General features: G+C 44.1%; 1 protein-coding gene across 11 annotated transcripts in view; it reads right to left on the bottom strand.

Annotated features, from left to right (window-relative positions):
* The window catches only part of prdm16 (PR domain containing 16), a 219,485-nt gene that overhangs the window by 15,423 nt on the left and 183,008 nt on the right, over positions 1-21,054 (bottom strand). For 7 of the 11 annotated variants that reach the window (XM_052059150.1, XM_052059149.1, XM_052059155.1 and 4 more), the window contains exons 4-8: positions 8,960-9,100; positions 3,779-3,881; positions 901-1,102; positions 642-807; positions 321-474 (exon numbers count right to left, since the gene is read on the bottom strand). In XM_052059150.1, coding sequence (XP_051915110.1) covers positions 321-474; positions 642-807; positions 901-1,102; positions 3,779-3,881; positions 8,960-9,100 — 766 coding nt within the window. Of the gene's footprint in view, positions 1-320; positions 475-641; positions 808-900; positions 1,103-3,778; positions 3,882-4,739; positions 5,203-8,959; positions 9,101-21,054 lie in introns of those variants that run through there. The other 4 variants (XM_052059156.1, XM_052059147.1, XM_052059151.1 and 1 more) reach the window with 2 other exon arrangements.

The following is a 21,054-nucleotide window of genomic DNA, read 5'->3' as shown; positions in this document are numbered from 1 at the left end:
ACACACACAAACACACACACAAGCACGCCATGTGATTGGAAATCTGGGGTGAAAAGTCAAAGGCAAAAGACTTGTTGATGACACAGCAAGTAAAGTCTGGCATAGGGAAAACTCAGTCCCTCGCAGTTTGTTTTATCTGTTTCAATACGAAAGAAGAACAGAAATATCAACTTTGGACTGGTGCGTTTGCGTCCAAAGACTTATACGAGATGGAGAAAAAAAATGTAAACAAAAGCCTCCTAGAAAAGTAAAAGTATCAAAATCATCAAATACAGAGACGACAGACCTCAAAGTCAAAAGCAGACAGGACTCTCACTTACAGATAAAAGGTTTGACACTGCTGTGGATGTGCTTATGCTGTTTGAGGCCTGATGAAGTGGCAAAGGTTTTGCCACACTCGGGGCAAGTGTGAGCTCGCGCCCCCACGTGTTGCGAGCGGATGTGACGCTGTAGATTGCTGGGATCTGTGAAGACCTGTCGCGCACAAAAATGGATACAAACACAATGTTCCGTTTGGATTTCGTCGTGCCCTTTGACATATGACATTTTTTGCACACTTTTGCCGAAGCAAAACTCTTTCGAATTGCCACAAAAAGAAATTTCTGATCGGGTAAAGCCTGTGTGTCCAGTGCACCACTTACGTGCCGGGTATGCTGTACCTTATCACAATTTTCACACTCAAAGCGCTTGCCGCTGTCGTGCGACATCTGGTGACGAATGAGGTTGGACTTCCAGTTGAAAGCTTTGGGACACTGGTCACACTTGTACTCCCGCTCTTCCGTGTGAACTATCATGTGCTGGCCCAAACTTCACGTGGACAGAACAAGCAAAATATAGCGAATTGCACCATTTCCACACTCGTTGCGAATCTACTGGCGTCGGCGACGCAGTTTTATTCACCTGTACTCGTTCGGGAAGATCTTCTCACAGTCTTTGCACTCGTGGACGGGCTCGTCGCTGTCCTCCCGCTCCTGTTTGAAGTCTTCTCGGAGGCTGTCGAAGATGGAGCCCGCGCTGGAACAGGAATATTTCTGGTGTCGCCGTAACTCCAGCGTCGATGAGAACAGTTCGTCACAGTCTTCACAGCGGTACATCTGATCATCTGCAACGGACGAAACACCAGAGACGCCGCCGCAAAGTCACTACAATCGCCCTCACGATCAAATAAAGCTGAAACTTGATATGTCGTAAGACTTGGCTTTTATTTTATTTTATTTTATTTTTTTTCAAAATGGACTTGACTCTGAATTACCCAAATGTCCAAAATGACTTGAAATGTGTTTAGATATGCCTGCGTTGAGACGGGTTTGAATAGCTGTGATCGTAATTTTATCTGTGCATCAAAAATCTTTCTGTGTATAACTTGTGTCAATTAATCAATCTTTATATTCATTAGCATCAATTGCTTTTCTCTCGGTGAGTTACAGCTAAAGGGCGGCCCGGTAGTCCAGTGGTTAGCACTTTGGCTTCACAGTGCAGAGATACCGGGTTCGATTCCAGCTCCGGCCTCCCTGTGTGGAGTTTGCATGTTCTCCCCGGGTCTGCGTGGGTTTTCTCCGGGTGCTCCGGTTTCCTCCCACATTCCAAAAACATGCATGGCAGGCTGATTGAACACTCTAAATTGTCCCTAGGTGTGAGTGTGAGCGTGGATGGTTGTTTGTCTCTGTGTGCCCTGTGATTGGCTGGCAACCGATTCAGGGTGTCCCCCGCCTACTGCCCGGAGACAGCTGGGATGGGCTCCAGCACCCCCCGCGACCCTAGTGAGGATCAAGCGGTATGGAAGACGAATGAGTTACAGCTAAATTGACTCTCATTGAAGTGGTAAAACCAACCCCCCCCCCCCCTGACAATTGTATCAAATGGAAATCAATTAGCCATGAAACACAGCCTTCATTAACGCGGTTAATTGCTCCGGAGGGGAAAGCGTTGTGGGGACTGCATGTGTGTAACCGGGAAACAATAGGGACCGGTCAGCTCCTTCCATGTTGATAACCTTTACACTACTTCTCACCAACGAGGTCAAACGCATAAAAAGTCAGGCTAGCCTTTTCAATAGCGAGTTCCTGAGCCCGAGTCCAAGTTCAACAGCTCAGTGGGAGAGTTGTGGGAGGGGGGGGAGGGGGGGGTCCGGGTCCGGTGGAGACTCTTTGTGCACAGAAATAAGCGTACGCGTGTGCGGCGGAACAATTTCCCAAAAAGAATACTATAAGCCTCGAGGAGCAAGCAGAGGTAAGCGGGGGGCCCTGCACGGTGGCGCCAAAGGCACCCACCTGCCATCCGGCAATGTACACAGCCATCCATCATTTCAAGGGGTTTATCGGCGGTGACTTATACAATGCAACGCTCGCCTGATATTCTACCGTGACCGCTTATGCAGCTGGACCTTTTTTGGGCCCATTAAAAGAGTATTAGCCTGGCATCATGTATGTATCCAACCTTGATGAGGAGGATAAATGACCCGATCGTCAGTCGGCCATGACACCGGGAGGAGAAAAAAACGATCGAAATCGCACACTCGGACACCAAGCGTGCACATGTTCCACAGATAGTGTATTTTGGTCGTTGTTTTAACTCGGCACTCTGATGCAACTTTCGCAAGAGAGTGTGACTAACAATTTCAAATGGCCCCCAACCCCCCCACCCACCCACCGCAGCTCACCTCAGTGGGGTCGGTGGGTTTTAAAGAGGAGGCTAATGACTCTGGGGGAGATGATTGGAAAGACGATTATGTGCAGTTTAGCAGCTAATCTAGGACCATGGGTGACGTCTCAAGGGACTCCTCAAGTTCTTTACGCTACAAAATTCCGGCTCCGATAAAGTCGATGCAGAAAGCCCACTGAGCGAATGACTCCGACAAACACACAAACAGAGAATTATACTTTTCATGGCTGCAACACTCCTTTGAATCTCTTTCACAAACTAAATTAATTGTTGATTGCAGTTAGTTTTTTTTTTAGCTTGCTTCTTTTTTATTCAGTCGGCTATTAATTAACACGTTCTTGCGCCCACACACACACACACACACACACACGCGCGCACACACGCACACACGCACACAAACTCACACTCATGCTACTGCGGGATTTGAACAAATCCTTTTCCACTCAGTCATCACTTCTATTCAACAATTATGCACGCACATTTTTTTAGATTCCCATCGACATATTGCCATTATTTATTTTTGTTGCATGCATAGGAAAAAACTGATTTTTTTATTAATACAAAGGGAAAGGCGTCCGATAATGAAAAAAAACCCCGAATTTGTCCAGCAACAAAAGGATTTGTTTTGAACAAAAAAACCAACAACGTTCCCCTTGAGGAGAGATAATTTCTCTAAAAGGTTTCCACAAATATTTTCTTTCAAACATAAAACGAAAACAGTATAAAAATGTGTCCGAATAATTTCTTATAATGAATTTGAACTCTGTCGACGTTTTTAAACATTGACAATAAATTACAACGTGGAAATTTAAAGCAAATGTCAATGAATTATTTCTGTGGGTTGTCTGTGAAATAAAACAAATCCAATTCAGCGCCATTATTGGCAAGTCGGGTAAAATATGTATTTTTAGTGCCGCTGAGTTATGATTATTATTATTATTTTTTAAAATACGATTGCAATAATTTACATTTATTGAGGAAACGAACGAACGAGGGATTCTCTCTTTCCCTGTCCGAATGTGTCCAGCAGTGGTAGCTGATGGGCGCCCAAGTAGAACAGGCCGCAGTTTTGATTTAGTTTAAAATATGCGCTAATGAGACGCATTGGTCTCCTTACCTTGTAAATTGGGTGCCATGGATCCCTCCGGGAAAATGCCGTCCTTCATATACACTAAAAGCTCCTCCCCTGCATCGATGTCCCGGACTGCTTTGTAATAAATCTACGGAGAGGGAGAGAAATAAAAAACAAATATAAAGCTATACTTTTCAACGTCAAAATGACTGCTTCAGATGAGTATATATTTTGAGGCGCTTGGATAGGATTAATAAAAATAAATAAAATGAAAATACTGTTGCTGCTGGCGGTTCGACTGTTAAAATGTGGAATCAGTGTGATCGAAACCATTTTTTTTTTACTCAAAACAAACCAAAAACCCTTTTCCACAATTGACAGCACACGCTGATGCATCTTAAACATTGATGAAAAGATTATTTAAATAGAGCAAACGAATAATTTTAGGAACCGTCAGCAAAATGTCTAGAATACGTCTAGAATTATTCGAAATTGCAGCCGCGACAAAAAGTAAATTTCAGGTATTCACAATTCATCGGGTCGGAAAGATTTATTTCAAATTACTGAAGGTATTTCATGCAATTAGTGACATCCGAATAAAACGACAACCCGTCGTACCACATGAGTCAAACACATTTTCGAAAGCAGAAAAAAAATTACATGCACACATAAAACATGTAAACACCAACGTGTATTGCCATATGATCAAATACAAACAAAAATCCATACAAGAAGCCTTTTATTTAGCAAATCTGCGCAAACAGCTCGACAGCTTGCAATGTGAAGTCTGGCCACATGGGGGCTCTCTAAACCAAGGACGCTCGAGTAACGCCCCCCCAACCCAACACACACGCACACACGGCGACATGCGCATAGAACTAACTTTTACGAGTTGTAAGACGAAGCCGGTATGACACAACAAGCAAACAATTATTATTATAATTATAATTATAATAATAATTATTATTTTGTCGATGCCGGAGCCTGTCCACGCCGTAGCCCTGACCTTTGCTTTTTCCGTGAGACGGAATAGTTGAGAAAGTTGCGCGGCGGTGCGGAGAGCCTCCAGCTGCACGAGCACTTCAGTCCCGGTGGAGTTGGCCACGCAACCCATACTCGCTCCACCACGACTCCCTGTCCCGGCCGGGAACCGGACCGATGGAGCAGTAGACGGAGCCGGCCGAGCGTCAGAGGTCGCGGAGCGGCCCGGCAGTGTGTACGCACGCCCGGTGACAACTTGGACGAGTTGGCCTCCTCCAAACTGGTGTACGGCCGCTGCACGGACTTTTCTCTAATCTAGTCCCCGAGCGTCCTTAAAGATGATGGTGATGAAGATGAGTCTCTCTCTCTCTCTTTCTCTTCGTGGTTCCTCCTCACGACCCCCCCGGTGCTCTCTCTCTCTCTGTCTGTCTCTCTCTCTCTCTGTCTCTCTCTCTCTCTCTCTCTCTCTGTCGCTCTCCCTGTGGTCCCCCCGCCGGCCACTCCTCCTCGTCTTATCTCCAGCCAAAAGCAAGGAGAACCCCTCCCGCACGTCCGAACCCCCCCGACCCCCCTTCCCCCCAACATCATCAGCAAGACGCATCTAATATTTATGTGCGTAATGGACAAAATAAATTCCGAGTGACCCGCACGCGTTCATTCACGGACAAGACACACCCACGCGCCCACCGAAGACGAGAAATCGACACGCGCAGAAAGATCATTCCAAAAAGTGATTGGCATTATTCTCAATCATGTTACGTTCGGGGTTTTTTTTTTAAATAAAATGTGGAATCAAAAATGATGTTAAATTTAAAGATGTTCATACTGTATATTTCTAATTGGTCATATTTTGCCAGAATCAATAGTTATTTCATGATTATTTGTTTCGTATCTGCAATTAAAAAAAACACACACAGGTGAAATTGAATAAAATGATATAATTTTTGAAAGTTGAGTTTAAAAGTAGTTTAAATCATTGTATAGTTTTGTGTCTTAAACCAATAATATCAAAAAATAGGAACATCGCGAGTCACTTTTTTAACCATGTACATTGCATCATCATTATGTGCTTTTGTTTGGGCAAAACAACGGCATTTTTGCAGCAGTTGTGTGAGTGTGTGTGTGTGTGTGTGTGTTCCACAAGTGTAAATGTTTTCTGAGCCCGCACACGGACTCAGTTGTGAACTCTCCTCATCTCTGTCCAGTGTCCAGAGAAAAATATGTCTAATCAGTCAAGCTGTGTATTGTGGGCCTAGACACACACACATTGATTAATCCCTCCAGATCAAACAGGGCCCACAATGCTCCACAAAAGATGAAAGAGTGAATATTAAAGTTGGACATGTTTCATCATCCGATCAACCCACCGTAGTCCTGACATGACAGCTCTCAACATTTTTGCCACACACCAGATGCAGCTTTTGCCACATCTTTGGACACACGCTGTCATTTAAGGGCTTTGACTATTATACTGGAAGGAGAGCCCACCATTCACAAGAGAGAAAAAAATGAAATAAAATATGTGTATATATATATATATATATATATATATATATATATATATATATATATATATATATAATTTTTATATATAAAAATTATTTTTCTAATTTTTTTCACTTAAATATTCATATATATTCAATGATGACAACAAAAATAAATTCTTCACATTGTTCGGCTTACAACATGAAAGTGATAAGCAACCAGACCAGACTCCCTTTTTTTTTCCTTTTTTCTTTCAAGGGCTGCGTTTCAATTTGCAGTGTGCACACATTTCCATAAACTCATGCATTGTGCATGTAAAAGACCCGAGAAGGGAAATCACTGAAAGCGCTGCTAAAAAACACATTTTAGCACTGAGTGGCCGTGTGTTGTGGAGTGTGTAAATAAATGATGGGCTCATAACTGTGACGGACGGACCAGTGGCCGGGCAAACAAAAGCAAAGCCATTTGCCAGCTCCAAACTGCAAAACGCATCAAAAAGCAACGGAACACGTGACCTTTACTGGGTGCGGTAATTCGGCACTCTTTTCGACGGCGCGCCGATTCTTGCCTTTGACAATGTGCGGCAGTGGCAGTGGGGGCACTGATGTGAAAATCTTGAAAGGATTAAGGCAGGTTGGTGTCGCCGACCAATTGGTGCTTGTCAATCTCGGAGGCCCTCGTGTATTCCTTCAAATTTGCACCGAGTCGCTCTCCCTTTTCTTTTCGAAATGTCTGAAGCTTAAATGGTCACGGCGGCCCGTCCCTTCTGTATGGAAGACTGACAGGTGGCAGATTCAAGACTTGAGGACGGAGAAAGGAGACAAAAGGGCGGCGAGGCACGAGGAGGAGCCGACTATGCAGGCGGGGATTAGGAAACAAATAAGAGTGGAGTGACAGGAATGTCGGAACGCACAGGCGAGTTTTATGGCGGCATTTGGCTCCTGTCGTATGACTGTCATGTCGCATGTCACGTCGTCTGACGTCATTCGAGGGCCAGTTTCACTTCTCTCTGGCCCTATGGATACATTTACATTCTGTTCGCTCGTTCCAACACGAGACGCATAAATCATTCACCTGTTTGGGCAATTCATTAACTCATTCAGTACCAGCCAATTCTAGACCACGTCTGAAAAGACGTTTAAAAACGTCTTTGGGAGAGAATGAGTTAATTATTATCGCTCAAACGGGGTACACACAAATTGATGCCACTATCCAATCAGGGGTTGCCCCCATAAGTCACGCGTATGCCTTGTTTGGTACAGTTTTTATGCCGGATGCCCTTTCGGACACAAACCATCACTAACAAAGTATGATTGGGCCAAAATTGATCATTCACCAGCTGATTCTTGCACGTCTCTGAAAGATTGTTCTTAGGGCTTTTTCCTGTGTTGAATGATTTTTCCTGCCGCCATCAGGTCTAAAAATGACAAAGGTCAACAATTGTCAATGTGAAGCCAGTTTAATATCCCCCCCCCCCCACCCCCGCCCCCGAAACAACAGACTCTGTGATTGTATCTGGTTGTGTTGAGTGTTATGTGTCTCCCAAGTCACATATCCATCTGTAAACGCATTTGTTTTTTTATCCGCTTAGCCTCACTAGGGCTGCGAGAGTGCTGGAGCCTATCGCAGCCGCCTTCAGGCGCTAGGCGGGGTACACCCTGAACCGGTTGCCAGCCAATCGCAGGGCACACAGAGACGAACAACAATCCACACTCACAATCACACCTCGGGACAATTTGGAGTGTCCTGCAACACATGTTTTTAGAATGTGAGAGGAAACCGGAGTACCCGTAGAAAACCCATGCAGGCATGAGGAGAACATGCAAATTCCACACAGGAAGGCAGAGGCCTGTAACCTCTGCATTGTGAGGCCGTTGTGCGAACCAGTCGACCACTGTGCTGCCTCCAAGTCATTGACCACAGTCCAAAAAAATTCAACCACTGCAAGGTAGTTACCGAACAAGTTAAAAGTTAGCCGAGCTTCTTCTATTTCTTCTTCTTCTGCTTCTTCCTCAACGACTTATGGAAGTAAACATGGTGGTGTGTAACGCTACCGGGTTCAATCCCTGCTCCGACCTCCCTGTGTGGAGTTTGCATGTTCTCCCCGGGCCCGCGTGGGTTCTCTCTGGGTACTCCGGTTTGCTCCCACATTCCAAAAACATGCATGGCAGGGTAATGGAGCACTCTAAATTGTCCCTTGGTGTGAGTGTGAGCGCAGATGGTTGTTCGTCTGTGTGTGCCCTACGATTGGCTGGCAACCGGTTCAGGGTGTCCCCCGCTTACTGCCCGAAGACGGCTGGGATAGGCTCCAGCAGCCCCGTGCCCTTGTGAGGATAAAGCTCATTGAAAAATCGGGTCGATCACAAACCCTGACCGATTCATGATTGGCTCAAAAGACACCGGCACACCTTTGGGTGTAAAACAGCCGATACACTAAATGGATTCCCGCACTTCATTGGCTGATGGTTTTATAAGTCCGATGAGTGCCGGGCTGTTCTTGAAGCTTTGTTGCGTGTGTCACTTCCTTAATAACCCTGGCAACCGGCCCAGTGACAGCCACACAATAGAACCATTCCTTGGTCATGACCGGCCAACATGTTTTGCAGTCACAATGGCAAACACACAAAAGATGGAGGAACACGCTAATCACTCTGAGTGGATGGGAAACAGGAAAACAAAGCGGCATTGGCTGTCGTGGGACAAAGACAACGCAAACAATGTGTCTCTTATGTGGACTCCGAATCCATGCGGGACACTCACCTGGTCTCCAGTGAGGTGGCAGGCGGCGAGATTCTGCTCCTGAAACGAAGGGGCGGAGCGGACATACTTGAGCCAGCTGTTGCTAGGGCTGTCCGGGCCTGCGTCCAGAGCAAACTTGATGTTGCCCATGTCGTCCACCACCTGTTTAGGAGCAACGGGTCCAAATTTTAGAAACGCAGAAATTGACGACGCACCGATCCAGTTCACTCCGTTTCAAGTTTGCTTCAATCGGGAGGAAGTCGATCGTGTTTCAAATGTACTGTAGATGCCGGCTCGTCATTTTGAGATCGGTCACCTTATAAATTCAGAGCAGAAACAGGCCAGGAAGGAGGTGATCGTGCATCGTTTCCCGTCTTTAATAGTCATCTTAAAACTCGTTTTTCTTCTTTGGCTTGTGACTCAGCAAGATTTTTTAGTTTGACTCGTTTTGTGCATTCTACTGACTTTGTTATTAACTTATCGTTTCATCGTTTGCTGTTGTATGATTTATTTTTGCTCCACATCCGGCACTTTGTATATACAGCGGTGATTGCTTTCAAGTGCTTTTTAAATACAGCTGCATTAAAAATTGGAATCTGACATTGAACCGTGCTATCAGGAGATCCAAGGTGCCACATATAAATTATTATAAAAAACGAATGAACTGAAAATCACTCACGGAGTTCCTCAGGGGTCAGTGCTTGGTCCAAAACTATTCATCTTATATATAAATGATATCTGCAAGGTCTCAAAATAATTTAAATGCACCCTATTTGCTGATGATACAACTTTCTACTGTTCTGGAATAAATCTGAAAGAGCTCCTGACAACCGTGGAAAACGAATTAAACAAATTAAAAAACTGGTTCGACAGAAATAAATTGTCACTTAACCTGAAAAAATGGAAGTTAAAAGCTCTTGTGTTGTTTTCCTCACAAAGCACCATCATCAACTACCGGCACATGACAAATCCGTGTGATGAGAATTGTTTGACGATGCCGCCGTGTGTAGATGAGACGTATCAAAAACGAAAAGGGAGGGAACAAAACCCCCAACCCATTTGCTTCTTTATTAAACTTTCCACACTCATCCAGTCCACCAAGGCAGGATTGACACTCCAATTTCCCCCCCCCCCCTCGCGTTGCATGTAATCCCACGCCTGTTTGTATCCTCCAGAGAAAACTCGCCTGAAACGGAGCGAGCGGGCTAATTACGACTCCCAATCAGACTGGCTCAGCGATGGCCTCGGGTGAGCGTGACGCTTTCTCATGGTGGTGAGGAGAAAGACCTCGAGGTGCAACGGAGAAGAACCAACAAGCCGCTTGACGTTTTTAGATGCCCGCGCAAGTTCATGAACTTAGAGAACTGGCCATGTTTTCCAAAGCCAGCTTTTATTTTTCCAGCTCGTAAAGTGTGAACGATCATGTTCTTGTTGTGTGGGTGAAAAGGGATGCAGGTGTGGAGTTTGGAAGGTAAATACGTAAAGTGTCTGGTTGGAGGTGTGAGAGAACTGGTGCGTGGGTGCTTGTCCAGATGCACACAATCGAAGGTGTGCATAGTTTTGAGTTGAGGTGTGAGCACGAGAGCCGAACAATGAATCCAATTCACATTTTCAAATCGCAAAGGCTGCAAATTTGGAGGAAAAAAAACAAAAACAAAAATCAGCCGCTTCATTTGAGTGAGTCAGTAGGTTTTACTTGATATGTGATAAAGCCGCAGATATGTTTGCATTTTTGCCATAATCAGATCGAAGACTTCCTTATTTATGTTCAAGCCACACTTATTTGGTAGAATTGCTCAAAGTCAACGCTTAACAGACTGCAAGTCAAAGTGTTGTGAAAGTTAACAGTTACAACTGAAGCAGACAAACTGTATCTGATAAACTGGAGCAGATAAACATTAAGCGCAAAAGATTTATGTATCATAAATTTGCCATTGTTCATTGCAGTACAGATGAATGGATTTCAGTATCTGAAAAAATACACGGAAAGACGACCTGGAAAAAAAAAATCATGACAAGGTATTCTTATTATAATAAAGTGGTGCCTTGAGAGTTTCATTGATTCCAAGACCACATTTGTAACTCAAATCCTCTTTCCGCACTGAAATGAATGGAAATACAATTAAACTGTTCCAACCTCAGAAACACACACACACATATTATATATATATATATATATATATATATATATCCATCCATCCATTTTCTGGACCGCTTAATCCTCACTAGGGTCGCGGGGGGTGCTGGAGCCTATCCCAGCCGTCTTCGGGCAGTAGGCGGGGGACACCCTGGATCAGTTGCCAGCCAATCGCAGGGCACACAGAGACGAACAACCATCCACGCTCACATTCACACCTAGGGACAATTTAGAGCGTCCAATCAGCCTACCATGCATGTTTTTGGAATGTGGGAGGAAACCGGAGCACCCGGAGAAAACCCACGCAGGCCCGGGGAGAACATGCAAACTCCACACAGGGAGGCCGGAGCTGGAACTGAACCCGGTACCTCTGCACTGTGAAGCCGACGTGCTAACCACTGGACTACCGGGCCGCCCATATATATATATATATATATATATATATATATATATATATATATATATATATATATATATGTGAGTGTGAGTGCGAATGGTTGTTCGTCTCTGTGTGCCCTGCTATTAGCTGGCAACCGATTCAGGGTGTCCCCCGCCTACTGCCCGGAGACAGCTGGGATAGGCTCCAGCAACCCCCGCGACCCTAGTGAGGATCAAGCGGCTCGGAAGATGAATGAATGAAAAAAAATATATATATATATATATCAGCATAGGTGCCGTCATTTTTGCCCCCATCAAAAAAAATAAAAAAATCCAACACAAATACTTCCTCCTTATACGAAATGAATGTGAATGAGAATCTAAAAACAACATTCTCTTCTCGCAGGTATTGCGTCTTCTGCTTCCACTTGACGACTTCAAAATTCAAACCTGATTGAGTCCAGGCTTTTATTTTATGCGTGAAAACAGTCAGTAAGGACATTGTATATGTGGGAGGGCAGTAATTGTAACCCGTTTTACAGGGATGTCAATGTATGTATGTACTATTTTGATGCCCGGAACTGGTGTGGTTCTCTATGTACTTAAACACGTGACCATGTTTTTCTTTTTTCTAACTGTTTGAAAAAATTCAATAAAAAGTTTAATAACAAAAAAAAAATGAAGCAAGCCATTCATACCCACCAATACTTCCTAATACTGTCTTCCTAATATTCTTCAGATTTGTATATACATATGTACACACGCACTCACACACACACAGAGCGAGAGAGTTTGTGGCATGACAGGTATTCCACTTGTTTATAGGGAAGCGAAAAAATAAATGCCTGAACATAGGTGGAGTTTTTGTGAAAGGGTGTGGCAAGTTTGACATGCAAGCACAACTTTCACATGCTTCCTGAGCATGTTGCAATTGATACGCACTTCCAGAGGCTTCCACCCCTCTCACTACATTTCACGATGCACCCGAGGGTCCGATGGCGGGCTTAATGAGCAGCAGGCCTGTGTGTTGTTGTAAGTGTGCAAGTGCGCGTATGTTGTTGGGGAGGCCGCCTCACACCCCGTCTCCGGGTGCAAGGCTGATTTATAAGGCTTCAAATGAGGTGCAACAGAGAGGGAGAGCCAGAACAAGCCCATAGCTGATTGTTTGTTTATTTACCTTTTCCGTTTCATTTTTCTTCCCCCCCCTGCCCTCTCCCCATCCTCACGTCGTATGGGAGAACAATGCAAGATGCAATATGTCACGTGAAATGCAGACCGTTTTCTGGATTGATTTCACTTCTCACATTGGGAGTTTATGAAGAGGCGAAACATTTTCACAAACATTAATAATGAGAATCAAGAAAAAAAATAAACAACGCTTTCGGGGGGGGGGCATGGGGGGCAACCTACAAATTTTAGAGTACGCATGAGAACGTGTTTCAGCCCTTTTTTTTTCTCGCTTGCCATGATTTTCATATCTGCTTTTCCGTTTCTGCTCAAACACTACATACATAATTTTACCTAGATTTAATTTCTTCTCCATACATAGATAACCATGGAGAAAAAAAATCGAGAAATGTTTTTCTCAATTAGCATCATATCATTTGCATTCAAGTTACTGGCGTATTTTTCTCTCTCAAAAGGTTTGAATTTTCCAGGCAATTCCATGCCACTGCTTTGCATTCTCGAAACTGATGCCAAAATACATTGAAGGGCATAGCTTAGAGTGTACTCGTCGTTGATTGAGCAGCATTCGAAGGAACGAGCGCGAGCACCAAAAGAGTCCCGGAGGTAAGTGTGAAAAGAGAAGCGTGTTGGAGTGGACAGGATGCAGAGCAAACTCCACAGGAAGCTCTGATAAGAGCACGACACTCCTCTTGCTCCTCGCCTCACAAAGGGGAACCTTTGACAGCTCGAGACCTTTAATGGATGTCTCGACATGCCCTCTCCTTCGCCGGCTACGTGTGACGGATGTGAGAGGCGTGGGGGGGTGGGGGTGGGGGGTGGGGGGGCTGAATTAGCAGAGGAAAGTTGCTTGTAAGGCCAGGCGCCGGTGACAAGGTGCATATTATTTTCACTCTGACTGAGAGCACAAAATGGAAATGCCGCCCTGACGGTGATTGCGATTCCAATGCAAGGTGGAGATAGAAGCACTTTGCTTTGTTACAATGTTCCGGGTGTGCTTAGGGTCTATTTGTATTGACTAAAGACACGGTGATTTCATCCATACAATAGATGGGGAGCAATGGATGCTTTCTTTATGATTGCAGGCCTTATTTAAACCGAAAGCATTGTCGAACAATTGGGCCACCTAATACCACTGCATAATTAAGCAACCACAACAAGAAAAACAGTTCTGTCGATGGTAACCTCTTCCCAACCAGCCAAAGTACAAAATAAATCCATTGAGCCTACTCCAAACCTTGTTAGGCACACACCTAAAAGCAGTTGTAAGCATCGGCAATGTCTGTAATCTATGTCTAAATGCATGCACTTCCACTTGAAGCAGTTAGGGGGCGCCCTCACACGAGAGATGAAAAAGACTTGGAAATTGCGGCTTTCTACCGTTGCACGTGGAGTTGCTGAAAATATAATAAAAAGGGTAGACATACAAGAATCACACGCACTCACCCCCCACGCCCCCCCCCCCCCCCCCCCACACACACACCGCTGATGGCCGAGTGGAGGGCCAGTCGTGGAAGTGGAGCGGTGACAGTGACAGATTGAGTGGCTGTGGAGTGGACTGCAGTGCTGGTTGTTAGAGGTGTTGCAAATTAAGGTGTGGGACGACTAACAAGGAATAAAGAAGTGTGTGTGAGAAAGTGTGTATCCTTTCAGGAAAAGTGTCTCATTCCAGTTGGGAGGCCCCCTTAACAGACACACGCGTGCGCACACACACACACACACACCCATTCGCAGACTAATAAAAAGGCTGACAGAGTACAGATCCCCACATCCTCTGATCTATACATTAGTGTGCGTGTGTGTGTGTGTGTGTGTGTGTGTGTGAGTAAGAGATGACCCTGACACGTTACTCAACAGTCTAAATGAATGTGCTTTCAAACAGGATGTCCTACCTATACTATCGGTAGCTACAGACAAAATACAATTTTTAAAATTCATTAAAAAAAAAAAAATCTCTCATTTTCGGCAGATTGATCTAATATAGTAAATTCAGGATAAATGCAAGTCATGTATTTTCACTTTTTTTTACTTGTTGTAGCTGCAGCTGTTGTGAAAGTGCCATATAAATAAAAAGGCACAGTACTGCATTGTAGAACAAATTCTTTTTTTTGGTCCGGTAATACCGAGAGAGGACAACGACTCAAAGAACTGGAGAGCATATGGTGCACATTGTATTCGTGTGTGTCTGTCATGGCATTTTCAGTGCGCTGTGATAGTACACCTACGTTGCCCACATCTGGCAGTCTATTGACAACTAAAGAGGAATCCGGCCGTAAATCCCCCCGCACACACTCACACACACACACATGGGCACACTTAAATAGCGACACCGTCAATACAAGCTAAAGGCGCGGCTTCGTGTGTGTGTGTGTGTGTGTGTACTCGTACATGGATAAATATTCGTGTGTCGTGCACAGTGTGACTGATGCGTCTGATGGTGATTGAAAGTGTGTTAAATGTGAGCCTTTTTACCTCGCTATCGGGTAGCTATAGTGACATAATTAAAAAGCAGGCTGCCAGGGACAGGGCCAGGGCCCTGGGCCTTGTAAAAAGCCATCTGGGCAGCGTGTGTGTGTGCATGCGTGTGAAAATATTGCGTGTGTCAGAATGCGACTCGGCTTACTAATGACCCAACTTGCTTCCCTTAAATTAGCACTCATAGCTATGCAGCTATCATTTGCGTTGCGTGCTTGTGTGTGTGTGTGTGTGCGTGTGTGTGTGTGCCTGTTCCCGGTCCGTTGTTGTTCCAGCCGCAGACTGGTCATTCTTTTAACAATAGCGCTCAGCTTTGATACGCACGTCAGAAATGAATTGAGAACTATGTGTATTATTGTGGCTGCACTTTGTCAAGGGGAGCAAGTGTTCTGCAGCGTACCGAGCGCTTATCGCAGTACAGCAACATAAGAGTGAGTCACCGACGGCGTCAATCCTTATCTTTGGAACGGTGGAAAATGTGAGCTTCGGTATTGGATTGCTTTTGGGATAGTCGGCGGTGATGATTTGGATGCCCGCTGTATAATTATAGCAAGATGCCTTAATTAGCATCAGTTACTTAAACGTGGTACACATGTCTGGTCGGCCATTATTTTTAATGCAACGTCCAGTTTGTCATTGCTGTACGACTGCGGCCAATTATATTGTTTCGGTAACAAGTATTTGAATTGTATCATCATTTTTTTTTTGTTTTTTGGTCAGTATCAACAGATGAGGCCTACTTTTGAAATTCCACCCCCCAAAAACTACGGCGCTAATAATAAAGCAGAGACGACTAAGAGAATTAAATTAGAAACCGTGCCAAATCGGCGCAGGTCTCGCCATGTCCAAGTAACTTGAAACAGGAAGTGTGCTTGCTGTGAAGAGGGACATGCAGTGAGTTTTAAAGCTGGGGGGGCCTCATTAATGCAATGGCCGTGTGTTATTTACAGCCTCTTATTAAAAGCCTGGGTGAGTGCGTGTGTGTGTGTGTGTGTCGAGTGACTGTGTGTGAGTGTGCTAGTGTGTATTCCACCCGGAATGTTTTGTGTGCAGGTGATTCGTTCAAAGTAAATGCATCAGTTTTACTGGCATGCAGCCTTTTTTTTTTTTTTTTTTTTTTTTTAACAAGCTCAGCTTTATTATATGTATTTATGGCAATTAGTGAGGAGATATATTGGCTCATTACAGCCAAGCAGGTGCTGGCTAAATGAGGAGATATATGAACAGTACATTGGGGTCATACACACTGTGCCCCTGAGAGTCCCCGCCCACTTTTCTTTCTTTCATTTTTTATTTTTTTTTTAAACACAATGAACTCTTGCTACGTTCAATATGGCCGCATGCGCGTTACTTATGATGATTGCTAACAGGCCCGAGACAACAAAGTGCGTCAAAATGTTTCAACAGATTAGGAGGGGAAAAAAACAACAAACACATTTGGCTGTTTAATGCTGGGTGAGAACATACAGTGGCAAACAGCTGTGGGTGACAGGAACTAGTGTTTGACGGTGCAGTTTAGTTTGTTTACACACACGCACACACACACACACACACACACACAAACTAACTTGTAGCTTCACTATGATTTAACTGGTTATTTCCAAACCGGTGTAAATCCAGAGGGTGGTATTTCCACATTCAGTTTGCAGGCTTGTTTGGCACAACTGAGAATTTTATGTCCCGCATAAGAGCGATACCCGCTGGATGGTTTGTTGTAAGCGCAGTAGACGGCTTGTGTGCCAAATGGCACTCCAGAACTCAAACGGAGCATTAAATGTTTGACTCGTTTGAGAAAGGAAAGTGTTTCGCTTCCTCAGTAGTTTTCAGTATGCTTTTGTTCGGGAACGCATGTTTTTTTGGGGGGGAAGAGGGGGGGGCAGTAAATACAAGACAATGTAAATAGAAAAAAAAAATCTTTGTTAGGCCGGGGAATTAAAAGCTTAGCATTAAATAATTATGAGGCATTGCCATATGCTATTATTCAATTAGTCTGTATTATCTATCTTTTTATATATACATATAAAATATTAAATATGTAACTTTTATTGAAAGATAATAATGATAACAATAATAATACTTTTTATTTACAAGTGCCTCTCAAAACACTCAAGGACACTTTACAATTAAGAACAAGAACAATAAAACAGAGATAAATAATAAACTATAATAATAATAATAATAATACATTTTATTTGTGGGCACCTTTCTAGAAACTCAAGGACACTTTACAACAAGCAGTTAAAATCACGAATACAATGCTAAAAACAACATCAAATAAAGTAAGAAAAAAAACTATAAATAATAAAAAAAGTGATGAATTTAAACTACATTTTCAGTGGTGTAACATGACATTGCCTACTTCATCATGAAAGAATATATATATATATATATATATATATATATATATATATATATATATATATATATATATATATATATATAGGCGGCCCGGTAGTCCAGTGGTTAGCACGTCGGCTTCACAGTGCAGAGGTACCGGGTTCGATTCCAGCTCCGGCCTCCCTGTGTGGAGTTTGCATGTTCTCCCCGGGCCTGCGTGGGTTTTCTCCGGGTGCTCCGGTTTCCTCCCACATTCCAAAAATATGCGTGGCAGGCTGATTGAACACTCTAAATTGTCCCTAGGTGTGAGTGTGAGTGCGAATGGTTGTTCGTCTCTGTGTGCCCTGCGATTGGCTGGCAACCGATTCAGGGTGTCCCCCGCCTACTGCCCGGAGACAGCTGGGATAGGCTCCAGCACCCCCCGCGACCCTAGTGAGGATCAAGCGGTTAGGAAGATGAATGAATGATATATATATATATATATATATATATATATATATGTATTCATTCATTCATTGGGTGCTGGAGCCTATCCCAGCAGTCTTCGGGCAGTAGGCGGGGGACACCCTGAATCGGTTGCCAGCCAATTGCAGATTGTTTTATATATATAGATATATATCTATATCTATATATATAAAACAAACTATCCATGACAACTTTCTCATCCAGATAGTGGGAAAACGAAATATTAATTTCCTGAGCGCAAACAGAGCAAGTAAATCTCTCAAAGGTAGTCCACGCATGCCAAGAATAATGTCAACTAATAATGAGTGGAGGAAGCCTGCACTCAGCGGCAACACAACTTGATCTGCACTCTATCGACTGACATCGGAAGTGAAACACAAAATAGGGACAATTCCTGGAACTGGGCAAATAAAAATAGGGAAGTCGTGCGGGCCACAAATTTGAAAGCATGTAACGCTATCAATTATTTATTAACACCCGAATCAAGGAAGACTTCCTTCAATAACATTTTCTTTCATGATACAATGGACAGCGCCGAGGAGAGAATGAAAAAAGAGAACGGGAGTCATAAAGAGTCTGACACCACACAGTCTTGAAATCCAAAGCAGACAAGTTGTTTCCAAGACTCCCCCCCCCCCCCCCCACACCATTTGCATGTCAGTTGCTGTTCAGCATCAAACCAAAATTGCTCTTAACAAGCTCAAGTATCTCATTGCTGGTATTGCCGAGAAGGAGACTGACAGAAAACAGTCATCTTCTTGAAATGCCATTTGCAGACAACTGGGACAAAGACGAAACCAAATCTTGGAGGTGCGCCGCATTTCAATCTGGAGCAGAGGACTCCCAGTCAAATTTGAAGACCGTTTATCAGATTGCAGAAGGGCCTTTTTGTCCAAAATTGGTCCGATATATTTGAATGAGACGATTTGCCCAAAGCTTGAACAATCATTCTTACCGCAAGTATTCAATTCCGCAGCAAATGAGCAGTTCTGAAAAAGACACTTCCTGCTCTAGAGATGTTTTTTTTTAAAGAACTGAATCGATAAATCGTTCTTTTGGGGGTCACGTTGATTTTTTTTATATGTATCCCCCCCCCCCCCCCCCCACACACCTCCTTAACAGTTTCCATAGTCTACAGACTTTTTACATGGAGAGCGCGGCGATGGAGCTCGTTTCCTCAGCTCCCGCGAAGAAACAGACGAATTTTAAATGAATCATTTCACGTTGTTTGGCATCTGCTGAAAAGCAATCGCGTCAAATCGATTGCGTTCAACATTGTCAGTGATTCGGTATCCTAATATGTTGCAAAAGTAGTCGCTATCCACACATTGATCCTCTTGAGTGGTGGTAGCAGCTGTTATGATAAACTGCGAACAATTTGGACTGTAGCATTTCAAGACGCATTACACACCACGACAGGGTTCAATTCCCCCCCCCCCCCCCACCCCCCCCACCCCCATCGCTTTTCACCAGACTTTTAGCCCGTCCGCAAGTTAGCTCAAAATTACAGCAGAAGCTTTGTTTGGAATTCGGAGTACCTTGTATACATGTTATGTCCAGTGGCAGTTTTACAATTACATAATCCCAAAAGGAATATTTTGGTTTGTTGACATTAAATTGTTGAACACTTTAACCCCGAACAGGGAGAGCGGTTACTACAGTAGACAGCTTATCATGTTTATCAGGTTACGGGTTATTGTTATTGGTGCATGATAGGGTTAAATGAATTATTAAAAGGGTCCTATATGCTTGTGCTTCAAGGTCCTCTTCCGACACATTTGTAGCAATGGTATTGTCATTCGATCTTATTTTTAATGAAGTGTGGGTTTAAAAAAAATAAAAAATAAAATTAGAAGAGTGATTTTTGGTGGAAAAAAAACAAACTCATGGATTTTAATTTATGTCACCCAGCCTTAATTTTGACGCAAAACTTGCCACATTTGGGATTCTTAAGGTAAGAAACCAAAATGAACTAAAAAAAAACACAATCTTGCAACGTGTTCATGTGTGTGTGTGTGTGTGTAAAATGGTCCAAACTTTCTGTGAATTGACCGTTACTCTTTTAAACTTTTTATTCATTCATTCATCTTCCGAGCCGCTTGATCCTCACTAGGGTCGCGAGGGGTGCTGGAGCCTATCCCCGCTGTCTCCGGGCAGTAGGCGGGGGACACCCTGAATCGGTTGCCAGCCAATCGCAGGGCACACAGAAACGAACAACCATTCGCACTCACACTCACACCTAGGGACAATTTAGAGCGTTCAATCAGCCTGCCATGCATGTTTTTGGAATGTGGGAGGAAACCGGAGCACCCGTAGAAAACCCATGCCGGCCCAGGGAGAACATGCAAACTCCACACAGGGAGGCCGGAGCTGGAATCGAACCCGGTACCTCTGCACTGTGAAGCCGACGTGCTAACCACTGGATTACCGGGCCGCCCTAAACTTTTTATTTATTTATTTATGAAACTGACGATGCTAAAATAGCGGCGACGGCCCGGAATAACGACGGACTGATGATGACGGACTGGCCGGTCGGCAGCTGTCGAATGATGGACGGGCACAATTCAAAATCAATGGGTCGCTATGGTCGGAACCCCCTCCACCCCCCGATCAGTTATTTTTCAACCGATTTCCAGCGTGTATCAGACATACAAATGCAATACAAATGCACAGAATGCCTTTTCAGCGCAAAATGGTACGAAAACCTTCAGCAGAAGTTACGCTCGCGCAAGCGTCATTGCGGCGCATGCTTTGCAAACGTTGTTTTTGCTCCATGTTCAAAACCGGGTCGACTCTTTTTCTTTTTTCTTTTTTCAAGACGATCGACTTCCTCAACGCCTCACATCCTGCCCTCTCCGACTGCTTACCTGTTGAGGAAAGCCAGGTTTTGTCACAGTTTAGGTGTGTTTGGTTCTGCTTCTGCCCAGTAGCATTAGCAGCAGCCGAGGAGACGTACACGACGTTAAGAGACGTGTGGCTCTCCTCCACTTGGATTGCATAAATATCTGGCAATTCTCTCCGGGTGCGTATGCGTGTGTGTGTTCTCTTGCGTCGCTTTGGTCTACCTGAGCTCAACATGAGACTGACAGAAGCCAGCACAGAAGGCCTAATAGAGCTTTGCTCATTCCCAAGTGCCAGT

This window comes from Hippocampus zosterae, chromosome 2 (genome assembly GCF_025434085.1).
Source record: "Hippocampus zosterae strain Florida chromosome 2, ASM2543408v3, whole genome shotgun sequence".
NCBI classification, from domain to species: Eukaryota; Metazoa; Chordata; class Actinopteri; order Syngnathiformes; family Syngnathidae; genus Hippocampus; species Hippocampus zosterae.
The sequence above is the reverse complement of the archived record's forward strand: the minus strand, read 5'-3'. Positions and strand labels throughout refer to the sequence as shown.